This window comes from Nothobranchius furzeri, chromosome 5, assembly GCF_043380555.1.
Source record: "Nothobranchius furzeri strain GRZ-AD chromosome 5, NfurGRZ-RIMD1, whole genome shotgun sequence".
Classification (NCBI taxonomy): Eukaryota; Metazoa; Chordata; class Actinopteri; order Cyprinodontiformes; family Nothobranchiidae; genus Nothobranchius; species Nothobranchius furzeri.
This window is the reverse complement of record NC_091745.1, coordinates 77,123,701-77,143,700: the sequence shown is the minus strand read 5'-3', so window position 1 is coordinate 77,143,700 and position 20,000 is coordinate 77,123,701. Positions and strand designations below refer to the sequence as shown.

At 45.6% G+C, this 20,000-nt stretch overlaps 1 protein-coding gene across 2 annotated transcripts in view; it reads right to left on the bottom strand.

Annotated features, from left to right (window-relative positions):
• The window catches only part of LOC107379570 (glutamate receptor ionotropic, NMDA 2D), a 100,220-nt gene that overhangs the window by 16,756 nt on the left and 63,464 nt on the right, over nucleotides 1-20,000 (bottom strand). For both annotated transcript variants that reach the window (XM_015950367.3, XM_054741128.2), the window contains exons 7-12: nucleotides 13,752-13,957; nucleotides 11,809-11,977; nucleotides 10,477-10,630; nucleotides 9,933-10,058; nucleotides 6,971-7,200; nucleotides 6,503-6,663 (exon numbers count right to left, since the gene is read on the bottom strand). In XM_015950367.3, coding sequence (XP_015805853.1) covers nucleotides 6,503-6,663; nucleotides 6,971-7,200; nucleotides 9,933-10,058; nucleotides 10,477-10,630; nucleotides 11,809-11,977; nucleotides 13,752-13,957 — 1,046 coding nt within the window. The remainder of the gene's footprint in view (nucleotides 1-6,502; nucleotides 6,664-6,970; nucleotides 7,201-9,932; nucleotides 10,059-10,476; nucleotides 10,631-11,808; nucleotides 11,978-13,751; nucleotides 13,958-20,000) is intronic.

Here is a 20,000-nt window from a genome sequence, read left to right as displayed (position 1 = left end):
TGGAAAAGACACGGGATGGAAGCGGAGAGTGATGAGGATTATAAAGTTTAAATACAGACACACACAGAAAGCATGGCAGGAGGAGAAAGAATGGATGAAAAATAGAAACCAGCACAAAAGGGCAGCTGAGGAGGGAGAAGAAGGGAAAGATAAGTCCTAAAGAACAGATAGAGAGAGAGAGAGGAAGAATAAAAGCAGGAGCCTCTAATGTTTGGTGCACGCTGACGCCGGTTTATAGTTGTGGTGTCAGGGCAGGGTGGATGACGACGGAGGCTTTGGGATGAGGTAAATTGGGATTATTCAACACGACGAGGGATGGAGACTCCGCAGGAAAAGCGAGGAGGGGAAACGCCGCTCACACTGTGTGTGCGGAGATGGCTGAGAAGGTGCAGAGGGAGCGGAGAGAGGTGAGAGAATCTGAGCAGCGAAGCATGAAGTGTGACAAAAGATGTGAAATGTTAGTTGGAGTTGAAAAGAATGCCACCGTGGATGAGGGCCTGCTAGTGACAGAGTGAGAATATATTAAAAAAAATGATACGAAACCTCAAATAAAAGCACATCACACCTGCTGACAGGCGTTCCTGTGATCGCTGACGGAGTGTGTCGCATAAAAACTGCACCGGAATACCCAGACAGACAAAACTGCACATATGTAAACCCGGAATATTAAAGGTTCTGCAAGTGATCATTTAACCTCCCGAGGCCAAACAACTTCATCTGACCTGTTTTATCCAACAAGACTTGATTTTAATAAACAGTTAAGCTATTATTTTGTTTTTTGCTAATAATTGTTAAACTATAATGTATATTCCTGATGTTTATTAGGTCCTGCTCATCTCAGATAGCTAGGGGGGTCAGAGAATAACGCACAGCAAGCAAAAGCTTGGGTCTCGGGACGCTAAACTAAAGTTTGCATCGATGCTTTTGCTGTAGAAATGTTTCGATGTAGATTGTTAGCGGTGCAGAAGTGCATTTAAAGTTTTGGTGAGATCAAGCAACAAAACGGTAAGCAGTTCATAAAAACAGATTTTCATCAAAGCTTTGTCATCGTCGTCTTCCTCCGCTTATCCGGGTCCGGGTCGTGGGGGCAGCATCCCAACTAGGGAGCTCCAGACCGTCCTCTCCCAGGCCACCTCCACCAGCTCCTCCGGCAGGACCCCAAGGCGTTCCCGGACCAGATTGGAGATGTAACCTCTCCAACGTGTCCTGGGTCGACCCGGGGGCCTCCTGCCGGCAGGACATGCCCGAAACACCTCCCCAGGGAGGCGTCCAGGCGGCATCCTGACCAGATGCCCAAACCACCTCATCTGACTCCTTTCAATCCGGAGGAGCAGCGGTTCTACTCCGAGCCCCTCCCGAATGTCCGAGCTCCTCACCCTATCTCTAAGGCTGAGCCCGGCCACCCTACGGAGGAAACTCATTTCGGCCGCTTGTATCCGCGATCTCGTTCTTTCGGTCATTACCCAAAGCTCATGACCATAGGTGAGGATTGGGACGTAGATGGACCGGTAAATCGAGAGCCTGGCTTTCTGGCTCAGCTCCCTCTTCCCCACGACAGATCGGCTCAGCGTCCGCATCACTGCAGACGCCGAACCAATCCGCCTGTCGATCTCCCGATCCCTCCTACCCTCACTCGTGAACAAGACCCCGAGATACTTAAACTCCTCCACTTGAGGTAGGACCTCTCTCCCGACCCGGAGTTGGCAATAGGGTTGTCACGGTAACCGGTATAGCGGTAAACCCCGGTAAAAAAGTTGACAATAAAAATAACCGTCCAGTTTTTAATAAACTAAATTATCTCGGTGGGTTTACCGTGGCCGCGGTTTCGGCGCGATGACCCTTACCAGCCACCGTCGCTTCAGCTGAAGTTCCCGCGGCGCGCACTTTTTAGTTTGCAACGGCACCAAAACGTTGAAGCTGAAATAATGGCCGAAGGAGGAGACGGCAGCGCCCAGGACATCCATCAGCCCTCAAAGAAGACTAAATGGGAAGTATGGGAATATTTTGGATTTCTGAAAAATGCTGAGGGACAGTTAATAGAAGACGGCTATCTCGTTTGCAGGACGTGCAGGAAACAAGTGTCTGCAAAAGGCAGCAACACTTCGAATCTAACAGCACATCTGCGTGATCATCACCCACGTCTCTACAGCCAGTGCAAGGTAGGTTAACATTAGCATTTTAGCTTAAATGCATGACGTGAGGACTTTTGGTTGAGAGAGAATGCAACGAGTCACTATAAACTGCAGCCGCAGCGTCCTCTGGCAGCATTTAAACCGTGTCACGGACACCCTGTTGCTGGATGAAGCATCTTATTTGTTGATGATGAAGAGAAATACAGGTGCTGGCCAGTAAATTAGAATATCATCAAAAGGTTGAAAATATTTCAGTAATTCCATTCAAAACGTGAAACTTGTACATTATATTCATGCAATGCACACAGACCAATGTATTTCCGATGTTTATTACGTTTAATTTTGATATTTATAGGTGACAACCAATGAAAACATCAAATCTGGTATCTCAGAAAATTAGAATATTCTAAAGGCCAATGAAAAAATGTTTGTTTCTCTAATGTTGGCCAACTGAAAAGAATGAACATGAAAAGAATGTGCATGTATAGCACTCAATACTTAGTCGGGGCTCCTTTTGCCTCAATAACTGCAGTAATGCGGCGTGGCATGGACTCGATCAGTCTGTGGCACTGCTCAGGTGTTATGAGAGCCCAGGTTGCTCTGATAGTCGTCTTCAGCTCCTCTGCATTGTTGGGTCTAGCGTATTGCATCCTCCGCTTCACAATACCCCATAGATTTTCTATGGGGTTAAGGTCAGGCGAGTTTGCTGGTCAATCAAGGACAGGGATACCATGGTCCTTGAACCAGGTGCTGGTGGTTTTGGCACTGTGTGCAGGTGCCAAGTCCTGTTGAAAGGTGAAGTCTGCATCCCCATAAAGTTGGTCAGCAGCAGGAAGCATGAAGTGCTCTAAAACTTCCTGGTAGACGGCTGCATTGACCCTGGACCTCAGGAAACAGAGTGGGCCAACACCGGCAGATGACATGGCACCCCACACCATCACTGACGGTGGAAACTTTACACTGGACCTCATGCAACGTGGATTCTGTGCTTCTCCGCTCTTCCTCCAGACTCTGGGTCCTTGATTTCCAAAGGAAATGCAGAACTTGCTTTCATCAGAAAACATAACTTTGGACCACTCAGCATCAGTCCAGTCCTTTTTGTCCTTGGCCCAGGCGAGACGCTTCTTGCGCTGTTTCATGTTCAAGAGTGGCTTGACACACGGAATGCGACACCTGAATCCCATGTCTTTCATGAGTCTCCTCGTGGTGGTTCTTGAAGCGCTGACTCCAGCTGCAGTCCACTCTTTGTGGATCTCCCCCACATTTTTGAATGGGTTTGTCGTCACAATTCTCTGCAGGGTGCGGTTATCCCTAGAGCTTGTACACTTTTTTCTACCACATTTTTTCCGTCCCTTCGCCTGTCTGTTAATGTGCTTGGACACAGAGCTCTGCGAACAGCCAGCTTCTTTAGCAATCACCTTTTGTGTCTTGCCCTCCTTGTGCAAGGTGTCAATGATTGTCTTTTGGACAGCTGTTAAGTCAGAAGTCTTCCCCATGATTGTGGTGCCTTCAAAACAAGACTGAGGGACCTTTTAAAGGCCTTTGCAGGTGTTTTGAGTAAATCAGCTGATTAGAGTGGCAGCAGGTGTCTTCTATATTCAGCCTTTTCAGAATATTCTAATTTTTTGAGATACCAAATTTGGAGTTTTCATTAGTTGTCACTTATGAATATCAAATTTAAATGTAATGAACATTGGAAATACATTGGTCTGTGTGCATTGCATGAATATAATGTACAAGTTTCACGTTTTGAATGGAATTACTGAAATATTTTCAACCTTTTGATGATATTCTAATTTACTGGCCAGCACCTGTATACAATTAGTTCCTTGTCATTGATTTGTTTACTTATTCAATGCCATTTATACTTGAACATTTGGATTTGATTACATAGTGTAGTAGTTATTTTAGTCATTTGTTTAAAGTGGCTATTTATTTTAAATACATATTTTTTAAGGTTGACTTGTACAGTGCTCAAGTCAAGTGTGGACTGGAGTTTTAGATTTTCATTTTGATAATGAAGAAAACAAGTATGTGTGAAAACAAGTGGTGTTTCTTTGATTTGTTTACATATTGTTTATGGTTTGAATGTTTGGATTTGTATAATTTAAACCTGCACTGACTACTGTAACACGTTCCAGAAAAAGAAGCTATTTGTTCCTTTACTTGTGAAAAGTTGCACTTTTGCTAAGGCTTTGTGTTATTTTAGCTTTAATAAACACTGTTAAACCTTTTCAGAACTATTTCAGTTTGTGTAGAACAGGACTATCAATGCTTTCTGAACATATGCAACACCGTTTAAAAAATACCGCGATAATACCGAAAACCGTGATAATTTTGGTCACAATAACCGTGAGGTTAAATTTTCATACCGTGACAACCCTAGTTGGTAAGCCACCCTTTTCCGGTCGAGAACCATGGTCTCAGATTTGGAGGTGCCGATCCTCATCCCAGCCGCTTCACACTCGGCCGCGAACCTACCCAGCAAGAGCTGAAGGTCAGAGCTGGATGAAGCTAGGAGGACCACATCATCCGCAAAAAGCAGAGAAGAGATTCTCCTGCCACCAAACTCGACACACTCCACACCACGGCTGCACCTTGAAATTCTGTCCATAAAGGTAATGAACAGAACCGGTGACAAAGGGCAGGCCTGGTGGAGTCCAACCCTCACTGGGAACAGGTCCGACTTACTACCGGCTATGCGGACCAAACTCACGCTCCTCTGGTAAAGGGACTGAATGGCCCTTAACAGAAAGCCACCCACCCCATACTCCTGGAGCGTCCCCCACAGGGTGCCCCTGGGGACACGGTCATAAGCCTTCTCCAAATCCACAAAACACATGTGGATTGGTTGGGCAAACTCCCATGCCCCCTCCATCACCCTTGCAAGGGTATAGAGCTGGTCCACAGTTCCACGACCAGGACCAAAACCACATTGCTCCTCCTCTATCTGAGATTCAACTATCGATCGGACCCTCCTCTCCAGTACCTTGGAGTAGACCTTTCCTGTTCCTTGTTTAGTCAAAAATTCTAAAAGATTTAGTTTGTAATTTTAAAGCAACACTAGATAGTTTTTTTTTTAGTTTTTAGCCAGAGCGTTAACATTGATGGTAAATGGTAAATGGCCTGTATCTGATATAGCGCCTTCTAGAGTCCTGGAACCCCCCAAGGCGCTTTACAACACAAACAGTCATTCACCCATTCACACACACATTCACACGCTGGTGGGGATGAGCTACAATGTAGCTACAGCTGCCCTGGGGCGCACTGACAGAGGCGAGGCTGCCGAGCACTGGCGCCACCGGTCCCTCTGACCACCAGCAGCAGGCAACGTGGGTTAAGTGTCTTGCCCAAGGACACAACGACAGCGACAGACCGAGCGGGTCTCGAACCTGCGACCTTCCGATTGCGAGGCGAGCACTTAACTCCTGTGCCACCGTCGCCCCCTTGATCTCAGTGATGTTTAGTCATTAACTTGACCAGTTTCATATTTGACACCAGTCTGCAGCCCTCTGCTGACCAAAACCCACACACAACATTTGTGTTGAGCAATTGGTGTCCCAGGGATCGTCAATAAAAAAATCACAAGCAGAAGAAAAAAGATGCTTGCTTTTTCTGTTCGCATCATGGCGGAACCCGGAAGTAAAAGTAAGAGAGTCATGTCTTTGGAGGTGAAGCAAAGAGCTAAAACCAGAGTGAACATCGGTACAGCCTACGCTAGTTTGAGGGAGCTAAAGGAGGCTGCAAAATGGCGGACTGATGGTGACCTGGCTTTGTTGCTACTGGACTTGAAAGTAATAGCAATTTTTGTCCAACAGTGTGGATCTGTTGACTTCGTGGTTATACAAAAGTAATTAGTGGAGAAGTTAAAAGCTGAGTCACATAACTCCCTGACATCAGCTGTAAATCAGGATAATGTTGATGCAAATACACTGTAAAAAACAATGGCAAAACAGATTTTACGGTAAAACTCCAGCGGCCGACATTGTCAAAATTCCACTGTTAAATTACAGGTCATGTGTTTTCTTTTTTAAAGGCATGGAAGTGCTTGATTTGACCTCACGTACTTGCATTTTTACCCAAGAGAAAAAGCAATAAATCGTCTAAATGTTTTTAAATGAAACCTTGAACCATCACTCATTGTTCTCATTGTCAAACTCCCACATATTTTGCTGTATTTATTTGAGTTTTTTTCCCAGAAAAGTGTCTTGAAAGCCTCAACGGGTAAATGTAATTAGCAAAAACGTTTCAAAAAGAGGTTGATGATCAATGAGCTGCACAACCCGGTTGAAATTAAATTAATCAGATGACAAATGGAAGAGGAGAGAAAATGGCGTGGGGGGAAAAAACAATGAAGGACTGAGACACACCCAGTCTTGAGGTTCAGGATTGCATCTTCCACTCCTCTCTGGTTGTATTTGCCCATGTACTGGTGCATGTCCGGATAGTTGGAGCGGATATTTTTTTCTGTGCTCCCGTTTGGCACGGTGCCAAACTTCAGAGGCGGGTACTGCTCCTCTGGGTGTTGAAACTATCGTGGGAGAAAGAAAGGACGTGAGACACAACGAGCTGTGCACCAGTCTGTCTGACCTGTTTCTGTCCATTTTCCAGACTCCATAAAGGAACGAGAGCAGTGTGTGGACCTAAAGTATCATTTAAGTCCGTCTTTTATGTATCCAAGAATTGTAGTAATTGAGTTATGTTAAATGAACTTCTTCATTTCTTAATTCCCATGCTTTAATCAATTCAACTTTCAAATGCGTGGGATTTGGTTCACTCCAAGACATTAATTCTCCCTCAGCTTCTTCCACTTAATCAGTATTCAAGCGGCAAAGTACCTTCTTGTCCGAGAGGCCTGAAACGGTGTCGATGTACTCCTCCTGGATCATGAAGGCAGCCAGGTTGGCGGTGTACGAGGCCAGGAAGATGACAGCGAAGAAGGCCCAGATCAGCACCATGATTTTGCTCGTAGTTCCTCTCGGGTTCTCCACCGGCACAGAGTTGTTGAAGACGATGGCCCACAGCAACCAGACAGACTTCCCTATGGTGAACGTAGACCCCCCAGCTTCTGCTCAGAAAAGTCAAGCGGAAAAAGAAAGTCAACACAATTTCTAAATTTTAAAGTAAATAGAGCTTTTATTTTGGAGATAGCAGCTGTCCATACAACTACTTTTACTGTGAATATTGCAGCAAAAAGGACTTAAGATGGAGATGTCTCCTCTGATTTTGTGTCATTTAAATGTCTCTGATCAGCAAACAGGTCTCACCCCTTCTTTCCACCGGAGCCGTCAGCAGCACGTTACTGCAGCAGCACATCATAGCTGCTGATAGGAACCGCTGTGGTCAACAACAGAACCTTTTCCACCGGAGCCGTCAGCAGCGCGAGTCGGCCGCGTCTCAGGAGCAGCATGTCGCGGCCTTTACGCGCCGGTTCTATTTTCTACGCGCGACGCCTCTGAAACGGGTCAAGTTCGACATTTTTGGGGAAGGAAAGACAGGAAATCGGACGCGGAAATGGAGCGACGCTTCCGAGATTTTCAGAATAAAGAAACGTGCTGCCTTCCGGGTGCTTTACTTTAAAAAAAAGGTTACTAACTGTGCGGCCCCGTGAGAAGTTATCACCTAGCTAGCGGTCTCCTTTGTTTTTCAGGTCCGTATTGGCGATTATAAAACGGACAGAACATAAAACACAAACCATGTTGTAATTTTCTCCTGCTTGTTGTTGTGTTTACTGACGAAGTCACTCGTGTGACTTCGTGCTCGGTCGGTGACGCTGCTCCCCTGCTGCTTCGCGTCTCGTGGGAAGGGCCAAGCAGCAGCTTACGCGAGCAAGACGTGCTGCTGCAGTAACGTGCTGCTGACGGCTCCCGTGGAAAGAAGGGGTCAGTCCCAAAATTCTAAAGGAAGGAAACAAAACTATCCAAACCTTCCCATTTAAATGATAAAATGGCCGTGATTAACCTAAAATTAGCTCAGTTGAGGCCAGATTTTTGCCAAAATCAAGAAATCACTTCAACTGACCCAGTCTGACAGGATAAAGTAGGCTTAAGGATCTCGAGAAGCAATTCTGTTCTAAAGTAATGTAAATGTGTGGAACACTGATTATAATCAGTCACACTGAGTGTTTCATGCAGGCTGAACATGAAATAGTCTCCTACACCTATCTCCTGCATTAGCTTCTGATAGAAAACAGATGATGACACTCTAGGATTAGAAAAGCCTGACAGATCTACGTCACACTGAAGGAAGGCTGTTGCTGGTTTAGTGTCCAGGAAACAGCAGAGAACATATCAGCTAGCAGAAGCTAACCATTAGCATTAGCAACTGCACCACACATTAGAACTCCTCAAGGCTTGGGTTATTTGTGGAGATGAAACATCAACGTTGCAGAGCAAACAGAGGTGGTGGTGGAGTCTTGTTGCTGTTAGCCAATCAGACGGGTGATGTCCTAATATCAGGAAATAAGACTCCAGATCTTGTCGTCTGAAGCTCAACTCTGATCTGTTTCACTTTTAGATCCAGAAACGGGCGCACCGGAGCTTTTTCCCCAGAGTACGACCTAAAAAGCATTCGTTCCTACTAGAGACCTCTGTGAATGTATTGATTAAATGTGTTCCACACCTTTAAGAACAAAAGAAGCCCAGAAAAACATCTAAAGGACTGCAACTGGATGGAATCATTAAAATTAGCAAAATAAGCTAATTTTTCATTTGCTAGTTTTACGAATTCTAGCCAAGCAAACTTTACTTAGCCCATTAGCAAACATTTTACTCGAAACAAGAAAATTTGGACCATATTTAAACATGTCCACCTCATTTAGGTCATTTTATTTTTCTGGAGAAGAATTTATTTTCTTTTTAGACTAAAAATATTTCAAATAATGTTACTTTCTTACAAATCAGTTTTTGCAGTGTACATTTTCACATGAGGTCAGATTAGTGCGTTTTTTTTCCTTCACTTAATAAAATTGTTCTATTTAAAAGGTATTTTGTACTTATTTATGTACGTTTGTTAGACAATGAAATACGTTTGTTTTAGCACGTTCAGATCGGCAAACTGAAAATCTGTGTAGGGGATAATACTTCTCCATGGCTCTGTGGTGTGGGAACGGGGAAAAAAGAAGCAGATTTAAATCCTACTTCCAACAATGTAAAGGCCTACAGCACATGGGAGGAATAAAAAACTCCCGATAAAGCCGTAACTATACATTTCAAGGACAGATGCTTTCATTTCAGCCGCTGCATGATCTTACAAATGATTAAACCACATGGTGCAAATGGCTTTTGAAAGAGTTCAGATACATTTGCCTTTACAGGATGATGGTGAGGAGGAGAAGGAAGAGATGAGAGTGAATGAGCGGCATTTGCAGGACGATGAGAGCTAGAATAATGTGGAGCGCAGCGATCTTGCAGCGGGGTGTTGGACCGAAGCGCGCCGAGTATCACAGAGGTGCAAACTACACCGCTGAATAATAAACGCGGTGCTTTCATATTGAGAATACTTGGACGCAGTTCAATAAACTGTACGCATAATTTGGCAGGCTCACAGTGAAGGATTCAGTATGCCCTCCGGTTAATTATAAATGAGACACCGGAGCGGTCGGACAGCGAGATAAAAAAAAATCTCACTTCAATCCAAATTTCTTTACACGTTTAAAAAAAGGGGAAAAAATATCATAATGACATCCTTTTTCTTTCAAAAGGTTTTCAGGAGGTGTTGAGTATTTGATCTATTAGTCATCAGTGATGGACTTTACTCAGACCCATTCATCAGAACTGACGGCTTTGACTCATCACTCACTCTTGCCAGTCTGCAGGCTGCGGTTGTAGCCCACGGGGCTGAAAAACTCAAAAATGAAGACAGTCACAGCCACAACAGTCAGGCACATGACGAACATCATCACCCACACGGCTGGACTGTAGGGCTCTGTGAAGGAAGACATGAGAAGGTTGCACCATTATTTCATTCAACGGCAGAAACAAAACACTTTCATCGGCTGGTCTGTTGCTGTAAACACGCAGGGATCAAGCTCCTGTGCAGCGAAGACAGAAAGCACTCGAGTAAACCGATTCTCCAGTCCATAAACATCGCTACTCTTCTCAAAGATCTCCTCAATGCAGTCTATAAGTCAGTAACACTCTTCTCCTACGGGGGCCTGCAGTGTGCTGACGGCGCGGAAGAAGAAGTTAAAAAGACACGAGCGGCTAAGAAAGAAGAAAAAAACTGAAAAGGAGAAGAGCCGAAGGAGGTGTGGAGGCCAGCCACCAAAGACTCAGGCGCTTTGCGCTAACTCAACACTTTACAGTTAGATTGGTTTCTGTGCAGCAGCTGGCTGCTTTCTTACCTAAGAAAGCTGATGGTGAGACGGTTCCGTTGCTACGGGAGACCATGACACTGATCCCCGTCTCCACGAAGGGGACGGAGAAATCCACGACCTCTGACCGCTCCTCGTTGATGGTCAGTGAGCCAATAGCCATGTCTGCCCGCTTATACACCACCTAACAAGGGAGACATTGAATTATGTAAGTCACGTGACTGTAACAGACGGACAAAGCCTTTTTTTTTTACAGTTCACTAAAATATTCTTGCAGGTGAGATCCCGACATCTTGACGCCTTGAACTTTTGCGTGTCTCTGAGCGCGCAAACACGAGGTCAAAGCGGTGAGTCTGTGCTGCACAATTACGGAACACGTGTCTCTCCGCGCATCTCCTTAGCATACCAAACGAGCCGGGGCCCATCTCCTCCCCGCCACCGCCATGCACGACCTGAAAACCGCTGCGTCTGCCGATTGTACGAGTGAAATGTTAATCTACATTAGACGTGGCACATCCGCTCTTCTGAGCAAATCAGCAGAAAAACCCGAGCGAGGCGGAACGCAAAGCCCCCTCCACTCGTCGTCGCCAAGTCGGTGGATTACCTGATCAAAGAATGGCAGGCTTTGGAGCAGCTCATCAAAAGACAGAAATTAGTTTGAGAAAACAAAATATGTGTGGCCTTATTGCGTGTAGAAAAAAAAAAGAAAGGATTCGACTGTCAGCTCTGACCCGCGGTCAAATAACAGATGATAAGGACCGGAGAGCTCGGTGGGACCATTTTAGAACCCGCGACTGATGGCGCTCCTTCGGGGAGAAAGTTGGAAACAGCAGGGAGCTTCAGCGAAGCAGCAGCCGGTGCTTTGATCTCAGATGTGAGTGATGCATGTGTGCGTGTCTGTTTGTCTACCAGCATCTCTGCGATGGGAGTTCACGACCCACGTGGCCAAGAAAATCCCACCACGACTAGCCGGGGGGTGGCTGACAACACGTGCACGAGCTTGTGAGAGGGAGGATGACAAACGCGACGTGGAAAGTGTGCACGCTGCAGCTTTGCCCGTTGTGTCTAGACATTTGTGTTTCTTCGTGCACGACAAATGACAGCTGTCTGATTGCAAGCCGTTGGTAAGTGGCTAAAGCTTGCACGCCCATTTACGCGACACCGAGAAACCGAAAACCACACGCTGATGGACCTTCTGCGCTTTTACGTCTGAAACAACGATGCAAAATCTGCAGAGGCAACGCCACACACACCTTTCACGCGTGCACGGGTACTACTAGCCTCACGACGAGAGCACATCTCTCACACGGGCAGACAGGCAGAACCACAAGCATCCACACAAACACATTACCAGTGACTTGCCTCTCCAATCATGCCATTCCAAACCCCATCGATTTTCTTCCCATGCTTCCCATTGGTCACCAAGTACAGGTCGTAGGTGAAGCCCACGATCTTGGCAAGTCGCTTGAGGATGTCGATGCAGAAGCCTTTGCAGCACTGCTTCAGAGGTGCCATGCCTTCATGAATAGCACTGCGGAAGAGGTGCAGATAAGCAAAATTAGAAAGTGAAGGAAAGGTCTTGACTGCAGGTTTGATAAAGCAGCGAATGACAGTCGTTCCTGGAGAAGCTGGTGAACCATAAAGATATTCTGTGGTTGGATCCCATTCCAGGCTTGAGTCAGTCTCCTGGAGAGGAGCCTGTTATCGATTACGAACTCGCAGTGAAAAGACAGCAGTTTTGACAGATGACAGATGTTACATTAGTTCATTAAAACTTCGTTCACAGCTCTGATAAAAAAAACTTTGAACCTAACTGCTCCTCATTCTGTTGATTTTTCAGATTAATTTATTACACAGCCCGGCCAAAATGAAGTCTCCACTTGGATTTACCTAATAGGTAGGCGCCTCCTATTGGATAATTACTGCATGGGCGATTGCCTTTCAGCTTTCAGGGTCAGATCATTGGCATCGAGCAGAGTAAACATCTGGAGATTGCAGAAACGACTGAAACTGGGTTACGAACTGTCCAATGCATAATTAAACATCTGGAAGGATAGCTGGGACCCATCATCTCTGAGGTAAAATGGTAAATGGCCTATATTTGATATAGCACCTTCTAGAGTCGTGGAACCCCCCAAGGCGCTTTGCAACACAATCAGTCATTCACCCATTCACACACACATTCACACACACATTCACACACTGGTGGGGATGAGCTACGATGTAGCCACAGCTGCCAGAGGCGAGGCTGCCGAGCACTGGCGCCACCGGTCCCTCCGACCACCACCAGCAGGCAACTTGGGTTGAGTGTCTTGCCCAAGGACACAACAACAGTGACCGACTGAGCGGGGCTCGAACCTGCAACCTTCCAATTACGGGGCGAGCGCTTAACTCCTGTGCCACCGTCGCCATAAGAAAAGAATCCTGAATCACTGCGATTGGCAAACACTTAAACCTCTGGTGAAATCAAACAGAAAAACAACAACAGTAGAACTCAGGGCTTTGGTTGATCATGAAAGTAAACGCATTTCCACACCCACAAGGTGAAGGGACTGAGAGGGATTGGGACTGAGCAGCTGTGTAGCCGTAAGAAAACCACTAATCAGTCAGGAAAACTGGAAAAAAAAGGCTTCAGTTTGCTCGAGAGCATTAAGATTGGACTCTGGAGCAAAGGAAGAAGGTCATGTGGTCTGAAGAGTCCAGATGGACCCTGGTCCAGAGTGATGGCGCATCAGGGTAAGAAGAGAGGCAGATGAAGTGATGCACCCATCATGCCTAGTGTCTACTGTACAAGCCTGTGGGGGCAGTGCTATGATCTGGGCTTGCTGCAGGTGGTCAGGTCTAGGTCCAGCAACAGGATGTGCTCCAAGAACGAGGTCAGCTGACTACCTGAATATCCTGAATGACCAGGTTATTCCATCTTCCCTGATGGCGCGGCCATATTCCAAGATGACAGGGCCAGGATTCATCGGGTCAGATAGTGAGAGAGTGGTTCAGAGTCCAGATCTGAACCCCACTGAGAATCTTTGGGATGTGCTGGAGAAGGCTTTGTGCAGCGGTCAGACTCCACCATCATCAGTGCAAGATCTTGGTGGAACATTAATGCAACACTGGATGGAGATAAATCTGGTGAAGCTTATTAAAACAACGCCACAGCGAATGTGTGTCGTAATCAAAGCTAAAGGAGGTCCAATGAAATATTAGAGAGTGTGACTTTTGTTTTGGCCAGGCGGTGTATAAATCAGTCTTCATGTAAAGGAGAACTTTGATACCGTCACATTAATGATAAAACGTAGCACTCAGACCTGGCATTAAGGGGTCGTCTGCAGGGAACTGAATCACGGATGCAAGTCCCAGAAGCAGGGTCCGCCAGCTCCACGATGACGAATGGCCTCTCCTCCAGCGTGACCACACGCAGGTGCTGGGCATCGTCGGGCGGTTTAAGGAACGGCCCGTATCGAGACCAGGCTGGGTAACGAAGCCGCAGCACACCGTTTTCCCACCAGCCTACCTGGGGAGCATAAGACAGACACATCAGAGAGAGGTGCAGTAAACAAACACTTCTCTTTGTTAATAAAGATAAATCAACACATAATTTTTACAGTGCAGAGCAAAAACGTCTAAAACGATCAAACCACACCAACTGCGTTGACTTTGACTGTGGCTCTTGAAGCCAAAGGTGCTGAACATCTCTTACTTATGCTTGAAGTTACTAAAACACGGGTTTTCAAGCTGAATGACAGAATTAGTTCATGGAACCATATTTGGACTCGGCGTGGTTTCCAAATTTAGAGAATACGCTTTTCTCATCTGATTCTCTTCAGGATGGTTTATGTGATGAAGAGATTTACAAACATCAGTGAAAACGTTGGTTCGTATTCCCATTATTATCACATTTATGGTTTTCCTGCAGCAGATTATTGAGAGTTGCTGACACCGGCAACGATCGTCATCAAAAAATGGTAAATGGCCTGCTTTACAACACAATCACTGATTCACACACACATTCACACCCTGGTGAGGATGAACTACAACATAGCCACAGCAGCCCTGGGGCGCACTGACAGAGGCGAGGCTGCCGAGCACTGGCGCCACCAGTCCCTCCGACCACCACCAGCAGGTAAGGTGGGTTAAGTGTCTTGCCCAAGGACACAACAGCAGAATTCTCTGGTCAGAGCCGGGATCGAACCTGCAACCTTCTGATTACTGGACAATCTGCTCTACCTCCTGAGCTACTGCTGATATATATATATATATATATATATATATATATATATATATATATATATATATATATAACTATATATATATAACTAGTACTTCCCCCGTTCTTAACCTCGTCCTTCGTCTGTGGTCTTCCGAAAGGAGAAGTAATTCCTCTTGCAAAAACAAAAAAGCGAAAAGCGCTTGGACAATTGATAAAGCGAGCGCAGCTCTGAGGGCATCCATGCTGTCGGCTAGTGTAAACACAGGTCGCACACGTGATGTCAGCATTTTTTTGTTGCGGAAAGTGACGTTGCGGACCTTAAAACTCCGTTTTTTTCTGTCCAAACGAAGACACCCAAAACAGAGAAAACGCAGATCTTCACTTTGGCCGGAGTTTTTAAAAAGATCCGTTTTCGTGTGAAAAAACTCTGTTTTCGTGTGGATGACAGACCAAAACGTAGAAAAATATCTACGTTTTGGCAGATCCCCGGCTACGTGTGGACAGGGCCTCAGTCTGAAGAGCTGCCCGGGGCCAGAGCTTTGTTTATTTCACCTGGCTTAAATGACAAAGAAAACCAACACAAGTTGAAGGCTCAAGTCCAGTTTTGCTCACAGGCTTTCAATACTTCTAATTGGCTCGACACAATGAGACGTGCGCGGCAAAGCGATAATCGCGGGTCTCCCTCCTACTAAGCGACACGCGAAAAACGTGCATGTGAAATTTTGCGCCCGTGCATGTGTCGTGCACAGGCGACCCAGCGGCGCGATCCCAGAAAGTTGAAATAATTTCAACTTTTCATCGCTGTCGCTCGGACGAGGACCAATCAGAAGAGGTTTCATTCACTGACCAATGAGCGGACAGGATGCTCCGTACACCTCCGTGCAAACATGGAGGAGAAGTTGATACTTGCTGTGACGGATTTCCCAGAACTGCACAATATTTCTACCAAAGAATAGAGAGATGACTTGTGAAACATCATATCTACCACTTTTTTAACTCTGAACCGCTTAAATAACCTTAATTCCCTCCAACCCGACACAGTCAAAGAAAAGAATGGAAGATTCGATTGCGCCATGGAACAGAACACGCCGACAGCTTGGCCGCTGCCGCGGGTCGCCTCCCGTGTGTCAGGTAATAAAAGCGACAGCAACGAATTTCGCTGATCGCGGTCGTTTGTCGCCTCCCGTGTGTCGAGCCCATAAGACGTATGTGAGTCAGTCTAAGGGGCTCGACACACGGGAGGTGGCCACCGGCAGAGCAGTCTACGCGTTCTGTTCCATGGCGAAATCGAAACTTCCGTTGTTTTGATTGGCTGTGTCAGGTTGGAGGGAATTAAGGTTATTTAAGCGGTTCAGAGTTAATAAAGCGGTAGATATGATGTTTCACAAGGTGCTGCTAGAGTTATGTGAAATCTTACTTCTGATTTTACTATAAAACATAATAATAATCAACTTCTCCTCCATGTTTGCTCGGAGATGTACGGAGCATCCTGTCCGCTCATTGGTCAGTGAATGAAACCTCCGTTGATTGGTCCTCGTCCGAGCGACAGCGATGAAAAGTCGAAAATATTTCAACTTTCTGGGATCGCGTCGCTGGGTCGCCTGTGCACGACACGTGCACGAGCGCAAAATTTCACACGCACGTTTTTCGCGTTTCGCTTGGTAGGAGGGAGACCCGCGATTATCGCTTTTTCGCGCACGTCTCATTGAAAATGAACGGAGGAGAGGCGATGTCGCCTCCCGTGTGTCGAGCCCATAAGAGTTGTGTTGTTGAATCGGCTCTTAACTCTGCGAGCCGGCATTTCTCCATGTCCACCGCTGACCTCTAAATGTCCGTCAGGACGGTCTTTAGCTGAATCACCGTTTTCTCACACTTGAATGGCAACGATACCCTCAGTAAGACGGTTTTTTAACACTTCTTCGTATGATCGATAAAAGAGAGCTGCAAACCCATGCACAAGCATACAAACATAAATACACTAAATAACAGAACATGAATAAGTGTGTGTGTGCTTAAGCCGGCCAGAGGAGGAAAGTTTGGCAGCTCTGTGCAGCCAGCCTGTCTGTGTAATGTGAGCGCTGGCAACAGTGACAGTGTCTTGACTGCACTTCGACCGCAGCTCGGCAACAGGCATTCAATCAAAACACTCCGAGGCAGCACAGACAGGAAACAGACTGAGCTTACTGGAGAGCACGCTGCACTCTAAAAGACAAATACCTAGAAAGGAGCAGACACTCATGTCAGAAAAAGAAGGGAAGAAGGAAAACTACAGCTGAAAGTCTAAAAACAGCTTGAATTTTATGCGGCACAGAAAGTGCCGTGGCTCGAAGCTAAAGTTTGAAGACTGGAGGCCACTTTAAACTAAAGTTTTATTCTTTGGGAGTGGAGAGTGGCTTTAATAAATGATCATTAAATTCTGCTAATATCCAGGAACATCTAGCACCGTGGGCTGTGACCACAGCTGAAAGAACCCTGCTAACACTGGACAACCTGCAGAGCACGTCTGCACGGTTTCAGTCTGTTAAGACGGGCGCTCCCCGGCTCTAAGTAGTGGTGCAGTCATTGTAAAGAGAGCATTAAATATTCAGCAGCTTGGATGTGCATACTGGGAAGATACAGGTGTCTTATCCTCACTGTGTGTGTGTGCACAGGGTTTATGCAAGAAGGGCGTAAGCATGCGGTATGTTCTCATTTCTCTGAATGTATGTGTGCAAGCTCGAAGCGTTTGCGTGGGCGGGATTCGCACCCCAGGTTTGCACACAGTCGAAGGACCAGCACAGGAGCCTCTAATTGAAAGGGATATGGCAGAAGTCAGCATGCTACGACACGCTGAGACCGGACTCTGGTGGGCTGTTAAAACCAGCAGGAGGCTGAGAACCACCAGTGTGTGTTTGTGCTTATGTGTGTGCGTCTCTGCGGAGTATAGGATCTGAGAAGGTTGTGTGTCTTCATGCATGTGCAGAGTGGCGGTAAATAGTTGATGTGATGGTGGGGAAATGAGCGCTGGGCTCTCCTCTGACACCAACAAGAGTGAAAAGCCTGTTTTACAAGAGAAATGGGTGCCATGGATTTCAGAACAAACCACAGCTTTATATTTATATTCATGACACGCCAGGGTGGTGTGTACCACAGTGATTACACTCAGAAATTTTAAGCGCCAATCAAATCAGCTCTTTTTTCTCAGAAAACACTTGTGACTATAGCCAGGAACTAAGAACCAATCAGCATCAGCTGATCAAGATGACAACACTTTTGTTGTTTAAGGAGAACTAAAGAAAATGTGTCAACAATTCGAAGTTCATATTCGTGTGATCAAAAGATGAGCTCATAATTACTTATGTCTACGTACAATTCTCACATAATCATAAATACACACTTGTTTTGGTTTTAAATGTTAATTATTTACTTCTTCCCAAAAGTTAAATCAGTTCCCAACATTTAATCTGTGCGAAAATGCGAAAATTGTAGGTTTTATTCTGACCACCGAGCAGCCTCAGCTCAGAGAAATTCATTCACGGTGAGTTAATGGCTAATTTAAACAACAAAATTCACCCTCCTCCAAATTTGTCTTGCTCTAAAGCATTCCCATCCGGAAGCAATTCTGACGCAAAATGGGGGCGAAAGCGTTCCACACATCTGACCCCGAGCCGTCACAAAACTACGGGAGAATAGCAACGCCACGAGTGATTTTAGAAGTCTGCACACAATAATAAACAAGAAGAGAGGCAGCTGCACTGCATCAATAAAGGTCTGAGGGTTATTTTCTGTTCTGTTTAAATGGGTTACAGAAGTTCACAGGAAATGATGTACTGCACGTGACCTTTATTTTGAAAGTTTCCTGATGTTCTACACTGCTTTTGTGTTTGACTTCCTGTCTGGCTCAATCTAAACTGTGGAGTTTCACATGATTTGGAAGAGTGCACTCGCTTCTGGGGCATGTCCAAAATGTCACACTTCCCTGCTATTGGAAAAGATCTCATCCATTATAGCGGCGGCCGATTCCGGCGTAGAACGTTTCACGAACGTTTCACGTTGCTTTTGCGTGCAGTGGAAAGGAGGGGTCTCTGTAAACGTAACTCACAAGGTGGAAGTCTGAGGTCGCCCCTGGTTTACTATCATGTTTGTGTTGAATCAACAAATAGCATACTGTTAGCACGCTAAGCTAACTGCTCACTAGCAGTGTTTCTCAATGCCAAGGAACCTAGCCTTGATGTCTTGGCCCCGCCCCGGTTGCCTAGGAGATACATCATCGGGAGCCACCAAGACGTGTTCCAATGTTCATGTTCTACCGAGGCGTGTGCTCTCCATTTGTTAGCCATTTAGCTAGCTGAGCAGGGATACACGGGAGATGTCTTGTAGCCTAGCCTTGGTCAAAAATTACCCACAATACACCGTGGTATTTTCAAAAAGATGGCGGATCAGAAGCTGGCAGCTACTTCAGGGGCAAATTTCTAGTTTAAAAGTAAGTCAACTAATTTTAAATAGTTTTTTTTAGATCCAAAGAAGTTATCTATGGTTGGTTAGTTGCTTAGTAGTTGCAGCTTCTGTGGCTAGCGGGTAGTAACTCACTTATATATTCAATTTAATAAACATATACATAATTTAAAAAGTTAAAGGCTCATTATATATTTATATTGAAACTAATACGTATAAAATATAGCATTATCTCCCGTGTCACATGACGTTACGTCGTGGAAGCCGTGGTCACGTGATACAAGTCTGTTCCATTTAACCGTTTTCTTTGACCGAAGGACAGTGTCCTCGCGCCTCGCCAGGCCAGGCGCCTTGACACTGAGGGACACCCACGGTTATCTCTTCTTTTCCTCTGAACAGACCCATGTTTTTCTAGACGTGACATCAACAGCACTGCTGTTATTTATTATTATGGAATTATAGTTATTGCTACTAATGCTGATGTTGGACTGCGAAGGGAAATCCATTAGCACATTAGCTCCACCAAAGTGTTTCTACACCAGCTGCTACTGGGGCTTTTACTCGTTATCTGCATCCACTGAAATTCAAAAGCCTTCATTGTGTTTTCTTGTTTTTTTCTGCCGGCTTTCACCACTAGCTCCAGTTCAGAACTGAATAGTAACTGAATTTTAATCTCAGTTACAATCTGGGTTTTCAACTATCGTAACACGAAATAATCAAATTATTTGCTCCTCCTTCGTGGTTTACTCTTGTGCCACACCATGCCACAGTGTTGACTACAAATACCCAGCATGCACTTCAGACCATCATTTCTGACCTTAAGAAAGGAAATCACGTGCACATGTGCAGGCAGCATGATCACGTACACCAACTGACCAATCACAAGCCTTTATTATTTTGGTTTTAAAACCAA